The sequence below is a fragment of the Spea bombifrons genome, chromosome 6 (genome assembly GCF_027358695.1).
Source record: "Spea bombifrons isolate aSpeBom1 chromosome 6, aSpeBom1.2.pri, whole genome shotgun sequence".
NCBI classification, from domain to species: Eukaryota; Metazoa; Chordata; class Amphibia; order Anura; family Pelobatidae; genus Spea; species Spea bombifrons.
The window spans coordinates 47795644-47816169 of NC_071092.1; the positions used below are offsets into that span (position 1 = coordinate 47795644).

At 43.0% G+C, this 20526-nt stretch overlaps 1 protein-coding gene across 1 annotated transcript in view; it reads left to right on the forward strand.

Annotated features, from left to right (window-relative positions):
- LRRC7 (leucine rich repeat containing 7) overlaps positions 1-18542 on the forward strand; it is an 89443-nt gene extending 70901 nt beyond the window's left edge. The window contains exons 16-26 of the mRNA XM_053468801.1: positions 1055-1258; positions 2473-2598; positions 2987-3098; positions 3345-3510; positions 3683-5345; positions 6915-7049; positions 10616-10726; positions 11279-11530; positions 11998-12090; positions 12874-12948; positions 17996-18542. Coding sequence (XP_053324776.1) covers positions 1055-1258; positions 2473-2598; positions 2987-3098; positions 3345-3510; positions 3683-5345; positions 6915-7049; positions 10616-10726; positions 11279-11530; positions 11998-12090; positions 12874-12948; positions 17996-18103 — 3045 coding nt within the window. The 3' untranslated portion in view covers positions 18104-18542. The remainder of the gene's footprint in view (positions 1-1054; positions 1259-2472; positions 2599-2986; positions 3099-3344; positions 3511-3682; positions 5346-6914; positions 7050-10615; positions 10727-11278; positions 11531-11997; positions 12091-12873; positions 12949-17995) is intronic.
- The last annotated feature ends 1984 nt before the right edge of the window (positions 18543-20526 follow it).

A 20526-nucleotide genomic window follows, 5' to 3' on the forward strand; every position in this document is an offset into this window, starting at 1 on the left:
TTGTTATTTTTACTCCTTTTATTTGCTTGGCCCTCCGCTCCGCGTCGGTAGTTGGCCTGGCATTTGTTAAATAATAGCCGCCGAGACGTCTTCTCAATTCCACGAGCGCGATGGCGCCGGCGACCCCGGGTCATTCCCTCAATCACAAACACTAAGGGATATTCCCCGTGACCCCAACCACAAGATCTCACATCGCTTCATCTCTCCCGTTTTTATAGAAATTGATTGACTGTAAATGCCATGGAAACCGAGCAAAACGCGGTATTTTTATCTTAACCTGCAGACTTTTCATATCCGTGTCCTTCTGTATTGGGTTTCTATTGATTTATGTCAAGAAGACGCAAGATTAGCTTTTTTTGTTTGTTTGTTTGTTTTTTTACGTCTTTGTCACTAGAAATCCTTTTAGAAAATGCGCACAAAATCTTTTTTTTTTTTTTTAAATCAAGTGATTTTTAAAACGATCAGAATTATATTTTTAGTCAGCAATGATGTCGGTATTAATGTAAACGAGCCTTAGGATTTTACTATTTTTAATATTTCTGAATAAATAATAATATTTAGTAAATGACTTCCCTGAGTCATAAAAAATGTTAATTTATCATCCTTTTATCCCATATTTCATGAGAAATGGCTTGCAGCATTTTCTATGTTCTAATAGATAAAAAATCCTATTTTTGCATACAAACTTTTTTTTAATTAAAAAATAGTTTATTATATATAATAAAAATACATGATCAATACCAAACTCTTATCTTTTTAAAGAGGTCGTTCTACCTATATCATTATTTAAAAATGCGTCCCAATTCTTTAATATTGTAAAATTGTGGGGGTTTTTTCAATTTTTTTCTGGGAAGACTTAATTGTCATGTGATACAAGAGCAGACACTGATAGGTCGATGTCATAGAAACTTAAAAAAAGGCCTTTAAAGCATTTCTGTGTTTTTAATGGAACGCCCACTGACGTCAGTAGACCCGCCCACTGACGTCAGTAGACCCGCCCACCTGCATCTGTAAAAGGGCTTTTAAAATAAATTAAAATTTATTTTTTTTTAAGGTTGAAATTAACCTGAAGCGTTACCCCACGCCGTACCCGGAGGACTTAAAAAACATGGTGAAATCCGTGCAGAATATGGTCGGGAAGGGAAGCCACAGCAGCTCCCTGGACAGCGCGATCCCGACGTCGAGCGCCGAGCAAAACCTCAAGGAGAAATACGATCACAAGTGGCCGATGTCCGCCAAAGACATGAAGACCGCCGAGGTTCGTACGTTCTTATCTTCGCGATGCCCGTGCGGAAAAATGTATTACGCTAAAACTAAATACTTAGATAATATTAGATAATTAAAAATAGCAATTTGGGATGAATTCCAGAAAAATAATTTTTATAAATAAATTACTATAATTAATTAAAATTGCCAACAAAATAAAAATCCCACGTATTCCTGCAGTGTTGGTTTATTGTGGCTGCCGGATAAATTCGATACTTTTAGATTGGCTGATTAATTTAATTGATATTTAATTAATTTGAAATATATTTTGCAGAATTAAATTTTTTATTATTATTTAAATAAATATTTATCCCAGCGCTGTTGTTTGCCTTGTGCTTCTAAACATGAAGTCTGTGACAAATCTACGTTGGGTTTTGGAGCTGGGTTCATTTACTTAGGAGCCCAGAAGGCGTATATTCGTAGCGATCAATCTACGATGTTTCGACAGTAAAAATGAAGGAGTAGTGGTTACCTAGCCCCTGGGATTCGTCCAGCCCTGGCCAGTACTGTTAATGTATTACGTTCCTGGAATTCCATATTGATTATTTTGGGCAAATGAAGGAAGAATATTCTTCATTCTGTACCCTTGGAAGAGATTCGCCAAAAAAAAAAATGGCACCAAAATGAAGTGAAATATAGTGATAATTGTAAACTTAGATTTTATTCAAACCCTACATTTATTAAAATATTTTATTTAAAAAAATATATAAAAAGTCAATATACAGTGAAAGTATAATTCAATTAATTAGTATTATGTATAAAAAAGGGGATTCTGGATCTAGTCTATTTTTTTATTGGTTGCTATGGCAATAGCAGAATTTGCACTAAAATGACTTTCATATACAGCCCATATAAATGCAATATTGGTTTAAAATAATGATAAACGATAGAAAATGAATGACCCTCCAATTATCTTTAAGTGTTTCCGGTCTATCCCCCCTCTGCCCCAAGCATTACCTTAACCCTATTTAGTGGATTTGCATCTACCATATTTTCTGAGTAGCAGATCCATGCATCCACCACCAGTGTGACAAAACATTTCCCCCTAATTCTCCTTGAATCAATCGGCAGCGATTAAGCCCAAATCTTCTTTCGTGGAAACAACAATCTATATGGGGGCTTCCAGATATTGTGTCCCGGCCTCAAACACCACCACAAGTCTTCGGAGACTTCATTCCAATCCAAGTTTTGGTTGATCTTTTCAAGGTTCCAAACCGCGAACATAAAGAATTTCCAAAAACCCAAATGTCGGACCCCTCGGGCAACATCCGGAGCTATTCTTTGGACGTTCCAAAAAGGAAGGAGAAGGAAGAGCATTCCGAGAGATCAGAGGTGCGCAAAACCTTCCTCGTTCTAGCTTATTTTTGGGAATTATGAATTTGTGGCAAGAAAAGCTCTGATTATTAGCAGATTAGCTGCCACGTGTCAGGGTTCCACGCTAGTGGCCACGGAGGACAGAGGCGCATGCACATACAAAGCCAACACCATTAGCTGCCAAGCCCAATACAAAGACCCTTTTACATTGTGCCCCGTAAACCATTCTAGTTCCCATCCCATCCCCCTTTTCTTAGCAGGACAGATTTATTCTCTATTCAGGGGAGAAATTAATGAATTTACCCCCCCCCCCCAAAAAAAAAGGTTGGCTTTAGTTAATACTCTTCCCCAAAATATTGTTTACCCCCCCAAACCGCTGCCTATCTAACCGAAACCTGTTCCGTAGGAAACGTTTGGCCATCGCCAGAATGACATGAGACTGGCCGAGCTTCGACCGTCGTTAATCGAGACTCCGCTCTACCCTCCAAAACTTGTCCTACTGGGCAAAGACAAAAAAGGTGAGAAAGCGTAACAATGTATTTAAAAAGTAGCCAACGTGACAACGCTTAGAATTGTACCCCATTATAGTCTGAAGAGGGCCCTCTGGCCAGGTCTCTGTAACCCATTTTATTACTCAAATTTATGGAATTTCTCTTAAAAAAAATAAAATAAAATCCCCGCGGGTAATGTCTCTCGGTTATAGGAAGTCATGGCTCAGCGCAAAGTCTTCGGTTTATGCTAAATAATTATCTTACTTACCCCAGAGTCTACAGATGAGTCAGAAGTTGATAAGCATCACCATAACAGTGTCTCCTCTGGAACGTATTCAGATTACTCACCGTCTCAGGCCTCGTCGGGATCCTCCAACACCCGCGTTAAAGTGCAGATCACCGGGAAGGACGCTGTGAACAGCTCGCTGTGGGGGAACAGGTCTGTGGAACGTCACTCAAGCATAAACGACGCAAAAAGAACGTTGCGTTCATCAGTTAATTGCCCGATCTGTCCATAAAGATTCTCTTCTGTATATTGAATCTTTTGTATGAAAATGAAGGCAATTATTAATATATATATATATTTTTTGTTTTTTTTTTCTCTATCGTAGGCTAACCCAGTCTTTCCCTCAGCCTCTTGAAACAAAGCCATTGCTCAGCCAGCGGGAGACGGCGCCCGTCGGGAATCTCCAGCAACGCAACGAGAGACAGGCGCTCAACGACTCCTTTACGGAGAACTGGAACGATAGCTCGCACTACGACAACACCGGGTTCGTGGCGGAGGAGAACGCGGTGGAGAACCCGAGCAGTAACCCAATGCTGAACTCGAAATCGAGGAGCACCTCCTCTCACGGTCGCCGACCGCTTATCAGGCAGGACCGCATCGTCGGCATTCCGCTGGAACTGGAGCAGTCGACGCAGAGGAACTCTACGGAATCGGACGTGCCGCCGAGCAATCCTTGGCAAAACTGGACTAGAACCCCAAGCCCCTTCGAGGACAGGACTGCCTTTCCTTCCAAACTGGAGAGTAGCCCCGTCAACAGCCCCTTGCCGGAGAGAAAAGTCCGCAAGCAACCGTCTCTGGACAATCCGGGTACGTTTTCTTCAGGGGCCGGGTGGGAATTCCACGATTCCGGCTCTAACCGGAGCATGGGAAATGTGTTCGCGCACGCCCATTGCCGCCCCGAGTCGGCCAAAAACAGTATTTCGTTGAGCAAAAGTACCGAGAGGCTGGCGCCGTTGATGAAAGATCTGAAGACGGGCAGGTTTAAAAAGTCCCAGAGCATAGACGAGATCGACATCGGCTCGATGAAGGTCTATAACATACCGCTACAAAATTACGACCCAAGGAATATCCTGCAAGGAAGCCATGAGAGACCGGACCTGATAATGGGTCAGGAGCAGAGCATGTCTCGTAGCCACTCCGTGCCGATGCTGGACGACGAGCTTTTGGGGTACGGGACCAGTAGGGGTCAACAACAAAAGCCCCCAATGAAAAAGGTGTATCAGTTTGACCAAAGTTTTAATCCTCAAGGCGCCGTGGAAGTTAAACCGGACAAAAGAGTGCCTCCTCCTTTCTCGTACAACCCGGACTACTCGGCGCAGCAAACAAAAGCGATGGCGAAAGATCTGATCAGCCCGAGGGCGTATCGAGGTTACCCGCCTATGGAGCAAATGTTTTCCTTCTCTCAGCCCTCGGTCAACGAAGATTCTCTTCCGCCCCAGTTCACCAATCAAGGATCCAGAGCCGGGTTCATGAAAAGGGCGGATTCCCTGGCGAGCGCCACGGAAATGGCCATGTACAGGCGGGTTAGCGAGCCCCTTGAAATCCCCCAGAGCGACCGCTTTGGCCGGGCTCCGTTCCTGGGGGCGATGGAGCGGCAAAGTAGCCTGTCCGTGGCCGAGTCCCAGTTCCTGAAAAGAAACGGGAGGTACGAAGACGACCACGGCCCTTACCCGGACGGGAAGTCTCAGGCTGGTAGTTATCAAGGTAAAACGCTGACGCAGAGGAGGCCGCTGTCTGCGAGGAGTTACAGCACCGAGACCTACGGGACGTCCCAGACCAGACCCGTTTCGGCCCGGCCAACCATGGCGGCCCTGCTGGAAAAAATACCATCTGACTATAACTTGCTCGGCTATGGAGATAAAGGTTTGGAGAACAGCGACATGAAGTCGAGGGCGAATGCTTCGAAAGTAGAAGAACCTTGTAATAAAATGCCGCCGGACTGGAGGCAACAGCTGCTCCGGCATATAGAAGCCAGAAGGATGGACAGGGTACGTAGGCCGCTCTTCAATGGTTTCAAGGTGCGGTTAAAGGGCCGCCAATTAGATTACATTAACAAAGTTTAATAAACTGACCCAGAACTGACAAAATCTTACCCAGAATCCCGAGCGAGACTCTGCACATTGGTAACGTTTCAAAAAGTTTTAGAACGTGGCGAGGTCGTTGTAAGAATCGGTAAGGGTATCAGAATTTCAATGGTCAGACAGAATTCAATCAAAAAGCTATTCCAAGTCCGGAATGTGGAGCAGCCGGCAGGGACGTGGCACCGGTTTCCATGGCGACTGCACCCTATTTAGCTTAAATGTATCACTGGGCAGGTATTAGAGTCCCTGGCGGGTAGCGGCGTCTCCTCCTCTGTGCCACGTGGCATTTAATTCCATGCGTGGCCGATGTATACTTTGTTTCCTGCCAATTAATATTAATATTTCCGAACCGGGAACTAAATGATGCGTTGTGGTTTTTAGGCCCAGAATGGATCTCTTTATGTCAGTTCAGTAAGTGTTTTTTCCGTGTTTCCGTATTATCTGTGTGTACAGCTTGTATGTGAAGTCACAATGTGCTGCGACCCCGTGAGACGATGTAACGGAGAGCGACCCTGTCACCTAAAAGCATTTACAATAACCGAGGCAGGAGAGGGGGTCAAAAAGAGACCCCTCGTGCCGAGGGACCTTATAGAAAGTCTATATTTGGTCACCCTTATAAATAGCTAATTGTTGTGTTAAAATACGTTTTTTGCAGCTTTTTGGAATAATAAATTAGGGGACGACATTTTCCCGTGTTCGGGGGGGGGATTTCTAGTTTTATTTGTCCCCTAAAATGTCTCATTAGACCCCGTAAGAGTCAGTTATACCTTTATTGGTTTAAATCCCTTAAGAGATCACCGTCAGTGTCAATATAAAAAGCCCCAAATCAACATTTTTTAGTAAAAACTCACCCCAGCCACATTTATATATATCTTTTATCCTGATATTTCTTATCTAGTTGCATTTACAATGTATTTCTCCAGTGTATTAAAATGAGCTCTCCAGGGCCGTCTCTGAGTCTCCTGGTGAAGCTCCGCTCCCCTGGGTCTCTGGGCCAGTTTTTACTGTTCTCCAGAGCGGGGCGTGGCATTGACGCCCACTTCACCTCCTACTCTCCACCCATTAAAGGTTGTCTACAGCTAACCCCACCCCCCACACACTGCCTTCCACGCTAACCCTAGTAATGCCCAGAAAACGGAGAGCCCTACCTGTGTTAGTAAATATGATGGGGTGATTAGAGCGCCACACACGATGCGCGTCGCTCCGGAGCAGGTGACCGCAGAGTATAATTTATCGTATTCCTGTAAATTAATTAACACAACATTTGGGTATTTTGGGTTTGGATGAATTGTAATGATTTTGGTGACAGCTTCACTTTAACCTGGGGGAGGGGGTGCAATGCGTCCCTTTTGTGATGGTTTGCCCCCCCCCCCCTCCAGCGCTCAGAGGGTTAAATCTTGTTTGTGCACTGTTTACTTGCTACACGCTAAGCATGTGTGTTCATATGTTGTCCACCCCGTTATCTCCTTGATTCAGAACTCTGCTTATAAGCACCACACGCTTAGCCTCGGCATGCTGCACTCAGGAAGCTTATCAGCAATGCATGAGGGTAAACGCATGGCATTAACACTGCGTCCCAGAGCTTACGATCAAGACGTACCCCTCCACCACGTGAGTATGGGGCAGAACCACGCGCACGCACTCACACCCCTCTACTGCCCACGCCGAGCTCTGCTTGTGTTATGTGCCCCCCCCAAGTGTCCTGCTTATGTTTATTTCAAATAAAAAAAGAATTTAATAGAATTTAAAGGAAAAAAATATAACTTTCGATTTGCCGCTAGGTTTATTCTAGAACGTTCGTAAAGCAGCGGGATCTGGGAAATGTCAGGTTTTAGCTTTTTGTGTAGAAATACCAAGCTGGGTCATCTTGTAACAAATTAACACAAATCAACCATTATTGGATTAAATAACAAAGTAACAAACTTTTCCCCCCAAGGATGAGATTGTTTTTGATTCTTTTAAAATAAAACATTTTATTAATGATAGAATTTTGGGTTTCGGGGTTTCTGTTACTTTAAAACCGGGACACCCATTAGGATTAGTGGAACTACAGCATTAATGGCACTTTGCCAGACCTCCTACATGGAGAGGTGTATTCCTATGGCTGGCTGGGCGTCATGAGAGTTCATTAGCCTTCGATGCAGCAGGATCTGTACCTCGCGCAAGTTTTCTGTCGTTTGCCTTCTGTGTCTTCTGCTTTCCGTTTGAGGCTTTCAATCTTGTCCGTGTGTCTGGTCTAAAAACTGTGTTGGCTTAGACTGTTAGCCTCCTCCCCAGGTGAAAGGGTTAATGCCCTGTCCCTTACAGTAAGAGGTATCTTGGGTGCAGTGAAAGAACCCAAGACACTCCAGCCTTAAGCTGTCTTCCATTTGCCGTGACAGAAGCCCAGTAGTCAGGACTGTCTCTGGAAATTCAGGACCACTGGCAGCTATATATCCGATTATTGTCCATGATACCTCAATAGCAAACCCCTTACTGTTATATATATATATAATTTTATTTTTTAGAGGTTACCGGTAGAAATGTGATTTAGTTTCCACCCCCGGGGTCACCGTTGTGAAACGGGTCACATGGTGGGATGTTCTAGGCGTCCCGGCTGACTCTCTGCTGTCTCCGTGTGATGTTAGATTGAGTCTAGGGAGCCAATTAATGAATGTGACGCAGGATCTGATGAGTCGGTGTTTGCGGGGTCAGGAAGCGCTATTATTAGTCTGTTCACTCTTAGTAATCACAGCCGTGACGCTGACGCATCTCCTGATGAATAAAATCGATGTATTTTTTATAGCGGATCGGGTCATTGCCGTCTTTCGCGTCCCCGATGCGCCTCTGCAGCTATTAGCTCGATCCCTTAGTTCTGACTTTGGCTTTTCAAACTGCCCCAAAGAGCTTGCAATCTTTTTTGTTATTGAGAATTTAGAACCGTTTTCCTTCCTGTTTGGCCCCAGTTGGGGGGGGGTCTGGACCAGAAAAATTGCTTTCTAATGAAAATTCTTAATTCGCCAAAAAAGCGTAAGAATCCCAGGATTTACCGTCATCTGCGAAAGATCCGCGCACGGAATGCGTTGGTTGTATTGTATCTGTTTGTATCAAATGAAATCTACCTTTTCTTTATCTATATCTCCTTTTCTATTTTTTCACACTCTGTAATTATTCATCCACCCATCCCAAATTAAAATAATTCTAGCATTTTTATAAAACCAGACGAGTTATTTATTCCTCTATCAGAGATAAACAGCTCCGGAAAATTAATGACATTTTAATAATTGAGACGCTGCTGGGGCTGTCAACATACTTGTTCTGTAATTAAAATCATTACCTTCGTCTGTCGCTATGCAATAAATGACAGTCGTTATGCTTTTTATTTTTTTTATTTATTTTTGGAAAGGTCCCGCCGATACGTCAGACTTAATTTTTTTGTTTGGGGGCGCATAAGACCTATTAGGCGTATGCAGTCTGCTCTAATCTTCCGAGGACCTCAAATCAAGATAATTAAACATTTCAGACAACTGCTTGTGATTGGGTAACTAGACGGACCAGTATAGGGTATTTAACCCCTTCGCGACCGATGATGAACCGGTTACATCACAAAAAATGGTCCTAAAGGACCCATGACGTATTTGGTACGTCATCAATTAAAATTGCTCCCACTTCGCAGTGATTGCCGAGATTGACCAGAGTGGTCGGTGTACAGCCAATCACGCGCAGGGATACAAGGGATACCCTCAGCCTGTAAGCACTCCCTTTGTCCGTGTTCTCTGACTCTTTTACTGTGATTGTGAGCTGGAGAGAGATAAAGCCAGGGTCCCTTTTTTTAAAAAAAATTATATTTTTTGTATAATATTTATTATTCTTTGATCGCTTTTTTACTTGGGGTTCATTTTTTTTATTAATTTTTTTTTGTTAGTGTGGTGGGTGGTAAGTTAGTGCGAAATTGGTGAGCTTTGGGTTGGGCAGGGGTTAAAAAAAGAAGAAAAAAAATAAACCCCCCCAAATTGAAATAAATGTAAATCATCTAGATGTATAGGGGTGATTTCCAATATATACCTGTAAAAAACCAAATGTTTTACATTTTTGCCCCCGTATTTTAAATTGTATTTATAAAAAAACATGAGCCCTGAAGGGGTTAAACTTTAACTTGGCGTACAGGGTTTCTGGAGAATATATAGTTTATTGCTGTAACTTTTTATTACGGCTTCATCACCCGCTGCTTAATTACCCGTACCGAGATCTACCACCTGCGCATGACCGAGGAGGGGACATTCGTAGTAATGAGTGCGTGTGTTATTTAAAGGTTTTTCGCCCGGATTCAGCCATTTTGGATCTTTTTAGGGACCTCATTTAGTGTCTTATCCGCCAGACATGGGATTAACCCCGTTTCTCCAACCTGCTATTACAGTAATTACGGCACTAGATTTATTTCAAAATTTAGGATATGAAGAATATTTCAATTAAATCAGCAAAAAAAAATATTCCAAATGCTTGAAACCCCGCGCCCCCCCCCGATGATTTCCCCAAATAAATCCTGGATGATGGGAGTCGTATAATTGAAATTAATATTTGTAAGACGGGAACGTTATTCTCGCGTAGTCCGGCCTTGGAGCCAAAACGCAAAATGTATATTTTTGTGTCTGCCGGGCAAGTTATTTAAATCCGGCTATTTTTAATCTTCTCGGAAGGACTTCCTAATTAATATAAGCATATTCCTTAAATATTGCATGATCGGAATGAATGTTCTAACGTTCTAGAGGAAGAGTTCTGGGTTCCTGCGATCGCCTAAACTTATTCTACGGCGAACCTAACATTATTTTGTAGATAAAAGAATATTAAATATTATTATTAGACGTAAAAGATGGAGATGGAACGGAAGGAAGTTTGACTTTACTGAGAGGGTGGTAGATAAGTGGAACAGCCTCCCAGCAGAAGTGGTAGAGGGTAATACAGTGAGGGGATTAAACATGCATGGGATAGAATTTATGTATTTATTCTAAAAGTTGTGATTGCGACCCCTTAACTCTTTCCATTTACCTTTGGATTTCTGAACATTTCTCTCCCCCACCCGCTGCCCTCGCAGACCCCAACATCCAGTCACCTTTTGCCACTGAATTTATTTTTAGATTACTTCAGAAATGAAAAATAATTGAATTCACTTTTTTTCTTTGCTTAAAAAAAAACCGCAGACGCCTTCTCAGCAGAGCAACATCTTGGATAACGGGCAGGAAGATTTGGCTCAATGGAATCCCTACCCCTTGGGTCGGAGGGATGTCCCACCCGAAAACATTACTAAAAAGGTACGACGTGTGGTTAGAATTAACATATAATTAACATAATCACTGAGGTATCATGGGAAACGGAGGAAAATGTGCATGCAATTCCCTGGGCCTTTATTGGATGTCAACGCTGGAATAATAAGTGGATGACAAATATTAAAAAATATATATTTATATAAATATATTTAAAAAAAATGTTGGGTGTTGATGCGGGTCGCTGGTTTTTAAATTAGATAACATTTTTATTTTTAATTATAATATTTAATACATTTTTTGCAAAATGTTACTTAGTAATTTAAAGACCCCTCTGCATTCTGATAAAATATCTTTATGGAGTGGATACTGGATTTTCGTAGCGCAGGGGGATTATTCACTCGCTAGCGCCTGGTAGTGTGGCAGATCGCCTACGCCGCAGTTCCTATTAACCCTTTAAATACAGAGGGGTACGTTTTTTTTGGTTTTTTTTACCCCCGAGCTCGGTCTCCGGTGACCATTAAAGGGGGTCAAACCTCAGACGCGGAAGAATTCCTCTCGGAATGGAACCTGTGAGATGTAACAATTGCTTCTTTTCAGCTTCCCGAAGCTTTGCCTAACGGGTTACATTACCCACAGGCAGGTAGCCATATCCAAACGCTAATGGGATCCCAGAGCCTGCAGCACAGATCGAGGGAGCAGCACTACGACGCGGGGATGAACAAAGTCACCATCCAGCAGTACCAGTCGCCGCTGCCCATCCAGATCCAAACGGCGCAGAGGGGTCCCCAGTCCGGCCGCTGCTTGATCCAAACAAAGGGGCAACGGAGCATGGATGGGTACCCGGAGCAGGTGGGAGACCCCGTCTACCAAACGCACGATTTAACGGCTCTGTAATAAATCCGTGCCAAAAGTCACTCCTCCCATTCCCTCTATGCACTCTCCACCCTCCATTAATAGTAAATATCGAGGCAACAGAATGAATCGTGGGCGCTGTACGGGAATAAAAATACCCTGCGGCCAACGCCATAGGGGGCAGCTCACCCAATCAGCCGTCAGTTTATGTTACCCAGCTCAGCCAATCCCCTGCAGCCCAGAGTTATAGAATGCAGAATCTACAACATTCCAGTGTTTATAAACATTGGCTCCCAGATATTAACCTCGCGAGTGCCGGCGATTGGATCCTCACAGGAGGTCACTTAACGTTTTAGTGAAAATCCACGTTTATTTGCTGGCTTGCGAGCCGCTTTCAGATCATTCCGGACGCCTCTCTGTGTCTGAATGCCCTTCTCTTTCCGCCTCTTGTCTTCCCTCCGTAGTACTGCGTGAGGATAGAGAAGAATCCGGGCCTTGGATTCAGTATCAGCGGGGGAATTAGCGGACAGGGGAATCCCTTCAAACCGTCGGACAAGGTGGGTGCTGCGGGGGCAACGCCGGTCCAAAGTGTCTGCCCTGCCCGGTGTTCGCAGCGGGAAGCCACGGACGTTTGGGGCACAAAATCATAGGAAAAGTCTTTGATTACTAAGAATATAAATTAATACCAAACCGAGCAAATACTGTATATTGCAGTGCATTTCCTAAAACTTGCACTTTTCTCCACTATCCCCATGTGTTTGGTTTTGGGATAAGAACCCTGAGATTCTGCCTATTCACCCCGAGACTGGGGTAATAACCCCTGAGAACCTGTACGTCCCCCACGCCCCCGACTGGGGTAAAACCTGAAGAATCCGCCCATTCACTCAATTATTTTCAATTGAAATAATGCTATTTCCGAATAATCAGCTTAGTTGTGAAGTTAAGGCCAAGTATGTTTTGTCCTTAAATTTCAACCAACGGCATAGCACAAAATCCGCGGGTCCCGTTAAAGCCGTGTTGGGGTCCCCGTTAAAGCCGTGTTGGGGTCCCCATTAAAGCCGTGTTGGGGGCCCCTTCCCATAAGGATATATAAATAAAATGTTACAGCAGATTTGGGTTAGTTTTAAAGTTCCAATTTCTACACCAAAAAGCCTTGGGGGGTCCCCTAATATCCAAGGCTGCCCCCCCCCGGGTCCGTGTTTCGTTGTCCGTATAACACGAATCTCCTTCAGTCCCAAGCGTTTCACGTTTTGCCGACGGAGGCCCAGAGGTAGAATTTCACCGTTTTAGTATAGAATATTTGGGAAGGAATCCTAACCTCTGTTAATTCTGACTTATAGGGTATCTTTGTTACTAGGGTTCAGCATGACGGGCCGGCGTCGGGTGCGCTACAGCCTGGGGATAAGATCCTACAGGTAAGACGACCGTTTCCTTTCAAATATATTTTTTTGGTTTTAAACATTATTTTGGCCCCCCCCAAAAAAACGACGTACAAAGAGAGGAAACTAGACTAGAATCTCAACTCAAATCGTAGAGAACGTTTTTCAACCAAAACGAACCCAAAACCAAATATTGTGAAAAACAGACAATAAACAAAAAAATTAAAGATTAAACACTTTAATCTTATCTGGTTGTTTAAGTCACAAAAGATCCACTTGTGGGCAACCGCTTTGTGGCTCCGTCACTCAAATAGTAACACGATGGATTCACTGAGCGACCAGAGGGGACTCTGGATTTACGACTCCGCGGCAACTTTTTAATGCGCTTTTTTCTTGCGATCTGCAACATTTATGGTTGAGACACAAAACTGCTTTGACCGAAAGCGGACACATTTGCCCAAAATTGAAGGCTGTGGCCGGGTGAGACGGAGGGAGGATCAACCGGAGTGCCGCTTATAGGGCCAGGCAGAGGTTACGTCCGCTATACGGCTGCATTTATTAGCGGCACCAGAATCCAACATAAGAGGCAGGGGAGCAACTGGCCCCCGGGCCGGACACAATACTTTAAACAGGGGCGCTCCGAAATTAGGAGGCGGGAGTGGGGGCTCAGTGACGGTTATGTGACTCGCGGTGCTAGCGTGGCCGCTCGCTCCGGAGATTGGGGTAAGAACCCCGAGAAGTACGTGTGTGATAGATCCGGGGGGGGGGGAGAAGGGACCCCACTTTTATTGGGCAAAAATGATAACCCCCTAAAATTGGATTTTTAAAATATTTTTGCTCATAACCCCCTAAATATCCGGAATGCGCTAAGGCTGAGGGGTTTGCGTGTAATATAACTTCTCTCTCAGCAAAGCCCAGGCCACAACGGGTTAATAATTACTAATCTGTGCATGTTCAGCCTTTTAAATCTCTCCAAAAACATCATCATTCCGGAGCTTTAGTTGCTAGGAAACAACACTGACTGATAGAATTTCTACTGAAACGTGTCAAGGTTATATAGAGAAAAAAAACATTATATAAAAAGAACCGTAGTCAGTTTGGGGGTTTAACCCTTTGTTTCGGGTAATGGCAATTGAAAACACCGTGGCACCGAAAGAGTTAAGTGTGGGGGTTTTTTTTTGTTCGTTTTGCGCTTTTTTTGTAAAAATAAATAAATAAACATTATTAACTAATAACCTTAAAAATGGTACAAAATACTTTCTTTGAACCCAAGTAAAATCATTTATTAATCCATTTAACGTGAAAATATTTTAAAACCTTAAATGTGATTAATCAGCTTCTATAACGATATATATATTTAATTCTCACTGATCCAGACTAATGATCAATAAACCATGGGTACCAACACTCCCAAATTAGCTAGGACAGTCCTGACATCCAGGCTTATGTGCACAATGCCAGCTTTGCCAGCCAGTGTCTGTTTAGTGCCCAGATTTGGCACTGCGCACGCACAAAATGATCAGAGGAGACTGTGGCATCACACTGCTGCCCAAAAAACGTGAGCGGAGCTTTCCATGACATCATGTCGGCACAATGTGATGTCATCTGTTTGTCTCAGCTAAGATGTCATTTTATTTGGTCAACATACAGAGTCACAAGGAAACCCAAAAATTGTCCTGTTGTCTCCCCGTATGCAGAATCCCCCATATACATTTGCCCCTCATTTACCCCCGCCCCCCCTATTTGGCGTGCCGGATATATCTGGGGCCGGACGCATCTCCATGAATGTGATATACTGAGCGCCAGTCAGCCACAAGCACCCCCATTGATTTGAATTGGCTTCAAGCAGCCAATAAGTTGCAAGAACAGTCAGACCACAGAGAAGGGGGCAGCTGCAGAGCTGCAGCTTCTCCCTGAGAGTCAGGGTCACTCATAGAGTACTTTAATATCTATTTTCTCTATAGTGGGGGTGTCAGGGACTCTGTCAAACACGTCTGTTCCTATCCAAACGGGATAAATACGTTTATTTTTTCTCCCCAGATAGTGAGTAGCCGCCTAGAGATTAAAGGGTTAAATACAGATGAAGGCTCCTCGCGGTTCTGTCTTCAACGCTCTAGAATCGTTTAGGAGGAACCTATAGATTCTTTAAATAAAGCGTTAGCTACACGAAGAGTTTTCCGATGGACGGGACCCCGTGTCCTTGAGCAACGACTCGTTTAGTAACAGAGCCCAATCTCCTTTATCTCCGTCTCCATATTGTTTTTTAGAACTAATTCCCGCTATTTTGATATTTTATCTCTTTCATCCGCCGCTCTGAAGCTCCTCGGATGTTATCGGGCGCGCCTGGAAGCGCTAGCGGCAATTTTAAATTAAAAATATTACTTGCAGAATGCCCAAAACAAATTAAGAGGCTTTTTTTTCTCCTCTATCTTTCTTTTTTTAATTTTGTGTTATTGTTGCACAATAATAATGTTTGGTAATTAATGTAGCCTTAGGCTGTATGAATTTCTAGACACAAAAAATAAGGAAAAAAATAATTGCGGCAATTTTCGCAATAAAAATAAAGTAGCAGGAAGATAATGGCGGCGCCCAAATTAAATTATTAAAAGTATAAGTTATTATGAAGTCGCAGAGGCTGAAAAATTTCATCCACTCGGAACCTCAGAGATCCCGTCTGTGATTGAAGTGTTATAAAAAATTCAAATAAAACATTTGCAGGGCCCGCTCTACTTAATCTGAACTAAAACGGGCCGTTCTCTATCCATGCGCGGGTATTCCACAATCCTAATGTATTGTTCCGTAGCTGCAGGGTTCAGGATTAAAGGGCTAAAAAGGGTGGAGCAAAAAAAAACCCATTGCTTATTCCCAAAACCTTTTTCAGAAATAATATTTAATCGTGCTTTATTTATATTTACTAAGAAAATACAACCCTGTAGTCATGAGATGGGTTGAGAAAGTGCTGATTGGTTGAAAGGTTTGTTGCCATTGCAGCAGAATACATTCATTCACATTTTCTGAAAAGGAAAGATTAAAAAATCTGCTAATTTTTCATTATGAATGTTGAGTAAACCGAAGCGGCTGATGTTTGCTGCCACCTGGTGGCTGGGAGCGGCACAGCGCCCACTGCAGCGCTCCGTTCTCTCCGCTATAAATTCTGGGATAAACTCATTTAAGGCTTTAGATTTTGGGATGGAAATCAGCATTTGAGCTGAAATCACTCGTGGATTTCCCCATTAAAAAAAAAAAATACCTACAAACCATGAGAAAAATCTGGCAAGCGGGGGGTTCATTAACGTCACCGGGATGGGTGAGATGGGCCGGGGATCCGGGGTGCAGCAGAGTTGGCTTCTGGGTATAGGGGCTCATGGCCCCTTTACGTTGAGGGGGGCGCAGTTTCTTGCCGACTCTTTATTTGTCTGTTAAATGTTAGTCTGTTGGGCAGGAGTAGATGGCGATACATCCGGATCGTTAGCCTGGTCGCCAAGCGAAAGAATCCTGGTGACCAGAAGAAGTTGGGTAAACGCCCGGGTTAGTGAATACGTAACTATAGTCTGTCACCATGGCAACAATTTACTTTCATTAATGTCTTTGTATTTTACACTTGCCCCCTGGTAAGGGCATGTACCTGGAGAACCCGGCGCCATTTACCCCCCACCACCCACTCCGAGGTAACGCTTAGAGTAGCTGCCAGTTTCCATGGTTACAAAAAAAAACCCCGTGTCTGCATTCTGGCAGCGATTTATACCGAGGTCAGCATGCGGAGCAGATAATCAATAGTTTGCCGTAAAATATCCAATTTAATTACCCTGAACAAAATATTGGTAACGGATAAGCCGTTTTATAAGATTCTCTCCTAAATATCTCAGAACTATAAAGAAATTTCCCCGGCCCTCCCTTTTGGAAAAATGTGCTTGGATCCCCAGTACTTTAAGGGTTAAAGTTGCTTTTGCACTTTTTTTCTGTTAAAATGAACAGTTATATCAATATTTATATAATTTAAATGCAGAATTGGAAACATAGCTTCTTTCCATAGTTTCTGTTGCTTTTGTGTCGTTAACCCTTTAGAGAAAAAGATAATCTGACAAAGTCTATTTGCTTAAAATACTTGAGTGATTTTGGGCAAAAAAACCCCAAAAACCTAGAAAGTGCTCCGGAAGGAGTTACCATGGAAACTTCACCCACTCCCTGCGCTGAGGCCCGTGCGAAAGCAGGTGGAAACCTGCAGATTCTGACATCAGGACATGAGCGATATTTTCTGAAGTAACTATGGAAACAGATTTATTTTTTTCTGTGGTTTTCCACATTTTTGCACCCCATCTTATCCTCTATGCAGATAGAAGTCTCCATAGGAGCTCAAATAGGGACCTGATAATGTTTTCTCTAACTGGAATTCTCAATTAACCCTTTCTTTACAGTGGACTTTTTTTTTTCTAGGAACAGCATCTTTAATTGTGAATTAACCCTTTGTTTAGAGAGGATCCTCAACTAGACTTTTGTCATGGTTAAAAAAAACTTTCTGGCACGAAAGTAGCCGAAAGCCACAATTCTTCACAAAACCCAAATTATATTCTTTATAGAATCTCTGGTGACCGCCGTAAAAATCTATTAAAAACAAATGTTTGCAGAAGAAATGAGCAGAACTTTTAACATTTTCATTTGCAAATGATGTCGCGAAGGAACACAAAATGTTAGCTCGGAGGAGCCGTTATATCAACAGATTCAAATTATCATTAAGGAATAATTGCTTGGCTTCCAAGGTGCAGGGCTATGCGGGGCGTAAAGTACTTTACTGAGAGGGTGGTGGATAAGTGGACCAGACTCCCAGCAGAGGTGGTAGAGGGTGATACAGTGAGGGGATTAAACATGCATGGGATAGACATACGGCTCCTGAATCTAAGACGAGACCAACGACTGATTACAGCAGAAAAAGTGGGTCTGATCTGCCGGTTTCTAAAACATTTTTTTAATTATATATATTATTATTATTATTATTTCTGCAGAGATTTCAGATTTTAACCCTTTCTTATCTTCATCTTCTGTGTTTTTTTTGTTGTTGTTTTTTTTTTTTTTTTTTTTTTAACAGGCAAACGGACACAATTTTGTTAACATTCACCATGAACAGGCAGTGGCCCTTTTGAAGAGTTTCCAGAATACGGTGGACTTGGTGATTCAACGTGAGCTTACCGTCTGAATATTTTTATAAAACAATTAAAAAAAAAAAAAGATATCGTTTAGAGAGAATCTTATCTTGGAATAATTCAATTTCTACGTAGGAGAACACATTTTTGCCAATTGCTGGATCAATGGCGAAGAATTACTGCCAAATGTATAAAAAAATGATGATTATTATTATTATTTACCATTTATCGACTTTCTGGTGTTAGCGGTATAAACGCGTGCGGAGAATTTATCCCATTTTACTGTCAGCTTGAGGCTGTGCGTCGGTGCAGTTTTATAAAGAAATTCTGTTTTTTTTTCCCCCCCCAAAGCGGATTTTCCTAAACTTTCAGAGCGTGGAAGCACAGAAACTCTTCAGATATTGGATTTATTAAGAAACACTGCCTCAAAATTGTATATGCCTTTTATATAGAAAACATATATATATATATATAAAAAAAGAAATTCGTAGGAGGAATTATAAGTCAGAATTTGACTTCTAAGAAATAATTACAAAGCAGAATAATATTTTCTTAACGAATGAATTAATTGATGAGAAAGTATTTAATACGGATTTAATGTGCGATGAGTTAATCCCTTTTTTTTTTTAATATATAATTAATAGACAAACTTGCCTTATGGAATTATAGATTTATAGGACGGATTCCATGCGTTTAGACAAAAGCCAATCTGATATTAACCTGTTAGCTGCCAGAGAGAGAATAGTGGGGGTGGTATGGTGTGTGGGGGGGTAGCATTACAAATTCTGATGGCAGTGTTAAAGGGTGATGGCCGGGAATTGGTTAAATGGGGGTTTGAGGATTAAGAATAAGGGGCTGCTGGTTGGATGTTTGGGGGAAATTAGGCTCCGTTGCTGATTAAATGCTGGACGCGACTTCTTATTGAGTGTATTATGTGTCCCGTACCCCGGAATAACCGTTTGCTGCCTCTGTGGCGTCAGCTAGGGGGGAAAAGATACCCCGCGCTGGGGCAGAAGATGCCCAGGGTAACAGCTCCACTTTGTGCCATTGGAAATCCAGCGCACAGGGAGCCGACGTCCCAAGAAAGGGCAGCTCGGGCAATCATTACTATTTGGCTTCAATTATTAATCCTCCATGCACTAGTTTTGCCCCAACACATTAATGGGGTAAAAAAGAGAAATGTGCCCCCCCCCCGCACTGAATGAATGAAAGGGGGAACATCTACTAAACGCTGCTGCTGCAGAAGCTCTTGTAATTCCGGAGTACGAAGAAGGAAAAGCTCATTAGCGCTTCCAGGGCCCGCGTCCCATAGGCAGCTACTTAGTAACAACACGGGAGGTCATTGGCTGTAGTAAGCTGTAGCTCCTCCCTTTGCGGCCTGTGTCCCAGCCAATCCGACAGGGCCAACAATACTCCCTGGCATTTAAAGCACACCAGCCCTCAGGTTATATTACATATACAACAAAAGTGACTCAGTGGCCCCCGGGGGCCCATTCTCTGTACGCCGTGTAGTCGGCTAAGTCCTGAATATAACCAGCAACTGGGGCTGGATTTCCTAAACGGCGCTTTCCAAGAGCTTCGTACTTTATTGGAGTCAAAAGAAGTCCAATGGACTTTTTTTTAAGAATTAGACTGTTTCTGGGATAGGTCTAAAGAGCTTCTGCAGCAGCTGCAGTATTTACCCTTAATAGGCGTTGTGATGGGCAATTAGGCCACCTGGACCCCCCATCCCGCCGTGACGAGGGCCGAAGCTGACGGGAAAGCTAATCGTGTCTCTCCATTATCTCCATTTTGTTCATTAAATGCCGCAGCCGCGCACGGGCGAGCCGTTTAGAAGATCTCTGTATAAAGTTTATGTCGTGGCGGAGACGGAGCTTTGAGGACTGTTAGCTTTTTTGACGGCATGTAGTCTGTTTCATTTTTTGGGGCTTTATACATAATTAGATTATTTATATCTGCTTTCAAGCGCTTATGTGGATGATTTTGAATAAAAGTGATTCATTTCCATGGTTACCTTGCGTTAGTTGAAACACAGTCCAAGACTGCTTGCATTCTTTTAAATTTCCATTTTTTTCAGGAGGGAAAATAGGGGGAAAAAACAATATATTGAGTATTTAGGACCCCCCTGTATGGTTCAGAGATGTTGGAGAAACAGGCGGCGGGCTTTTGGGATCGTTACGCATTGTATCCGTCGGTTCTGGTTCCGATTAAAATGTAACGAGGTCCCGGACGGCTCGGCCGGCGCAGGCGCCAAGCGGAAGAAGCTGTCTGGGTTTGGATTCCTAAAGCTGCTTTATCTTTGTATCCGGAACGTCCGAGAAGAATTTATTCCATACAGAGGTTGTGTTGGTGCTCGAATTTGGTTAAAAAAAGAACGTTTAACGACCCCATGCAGCCTCGCCAGCTAAGAAGGAATATTTAAGTTCTTTGGAAGCACTTTTATATTCTTTTTTATCCTGTAGGGAAAAAGTCACTG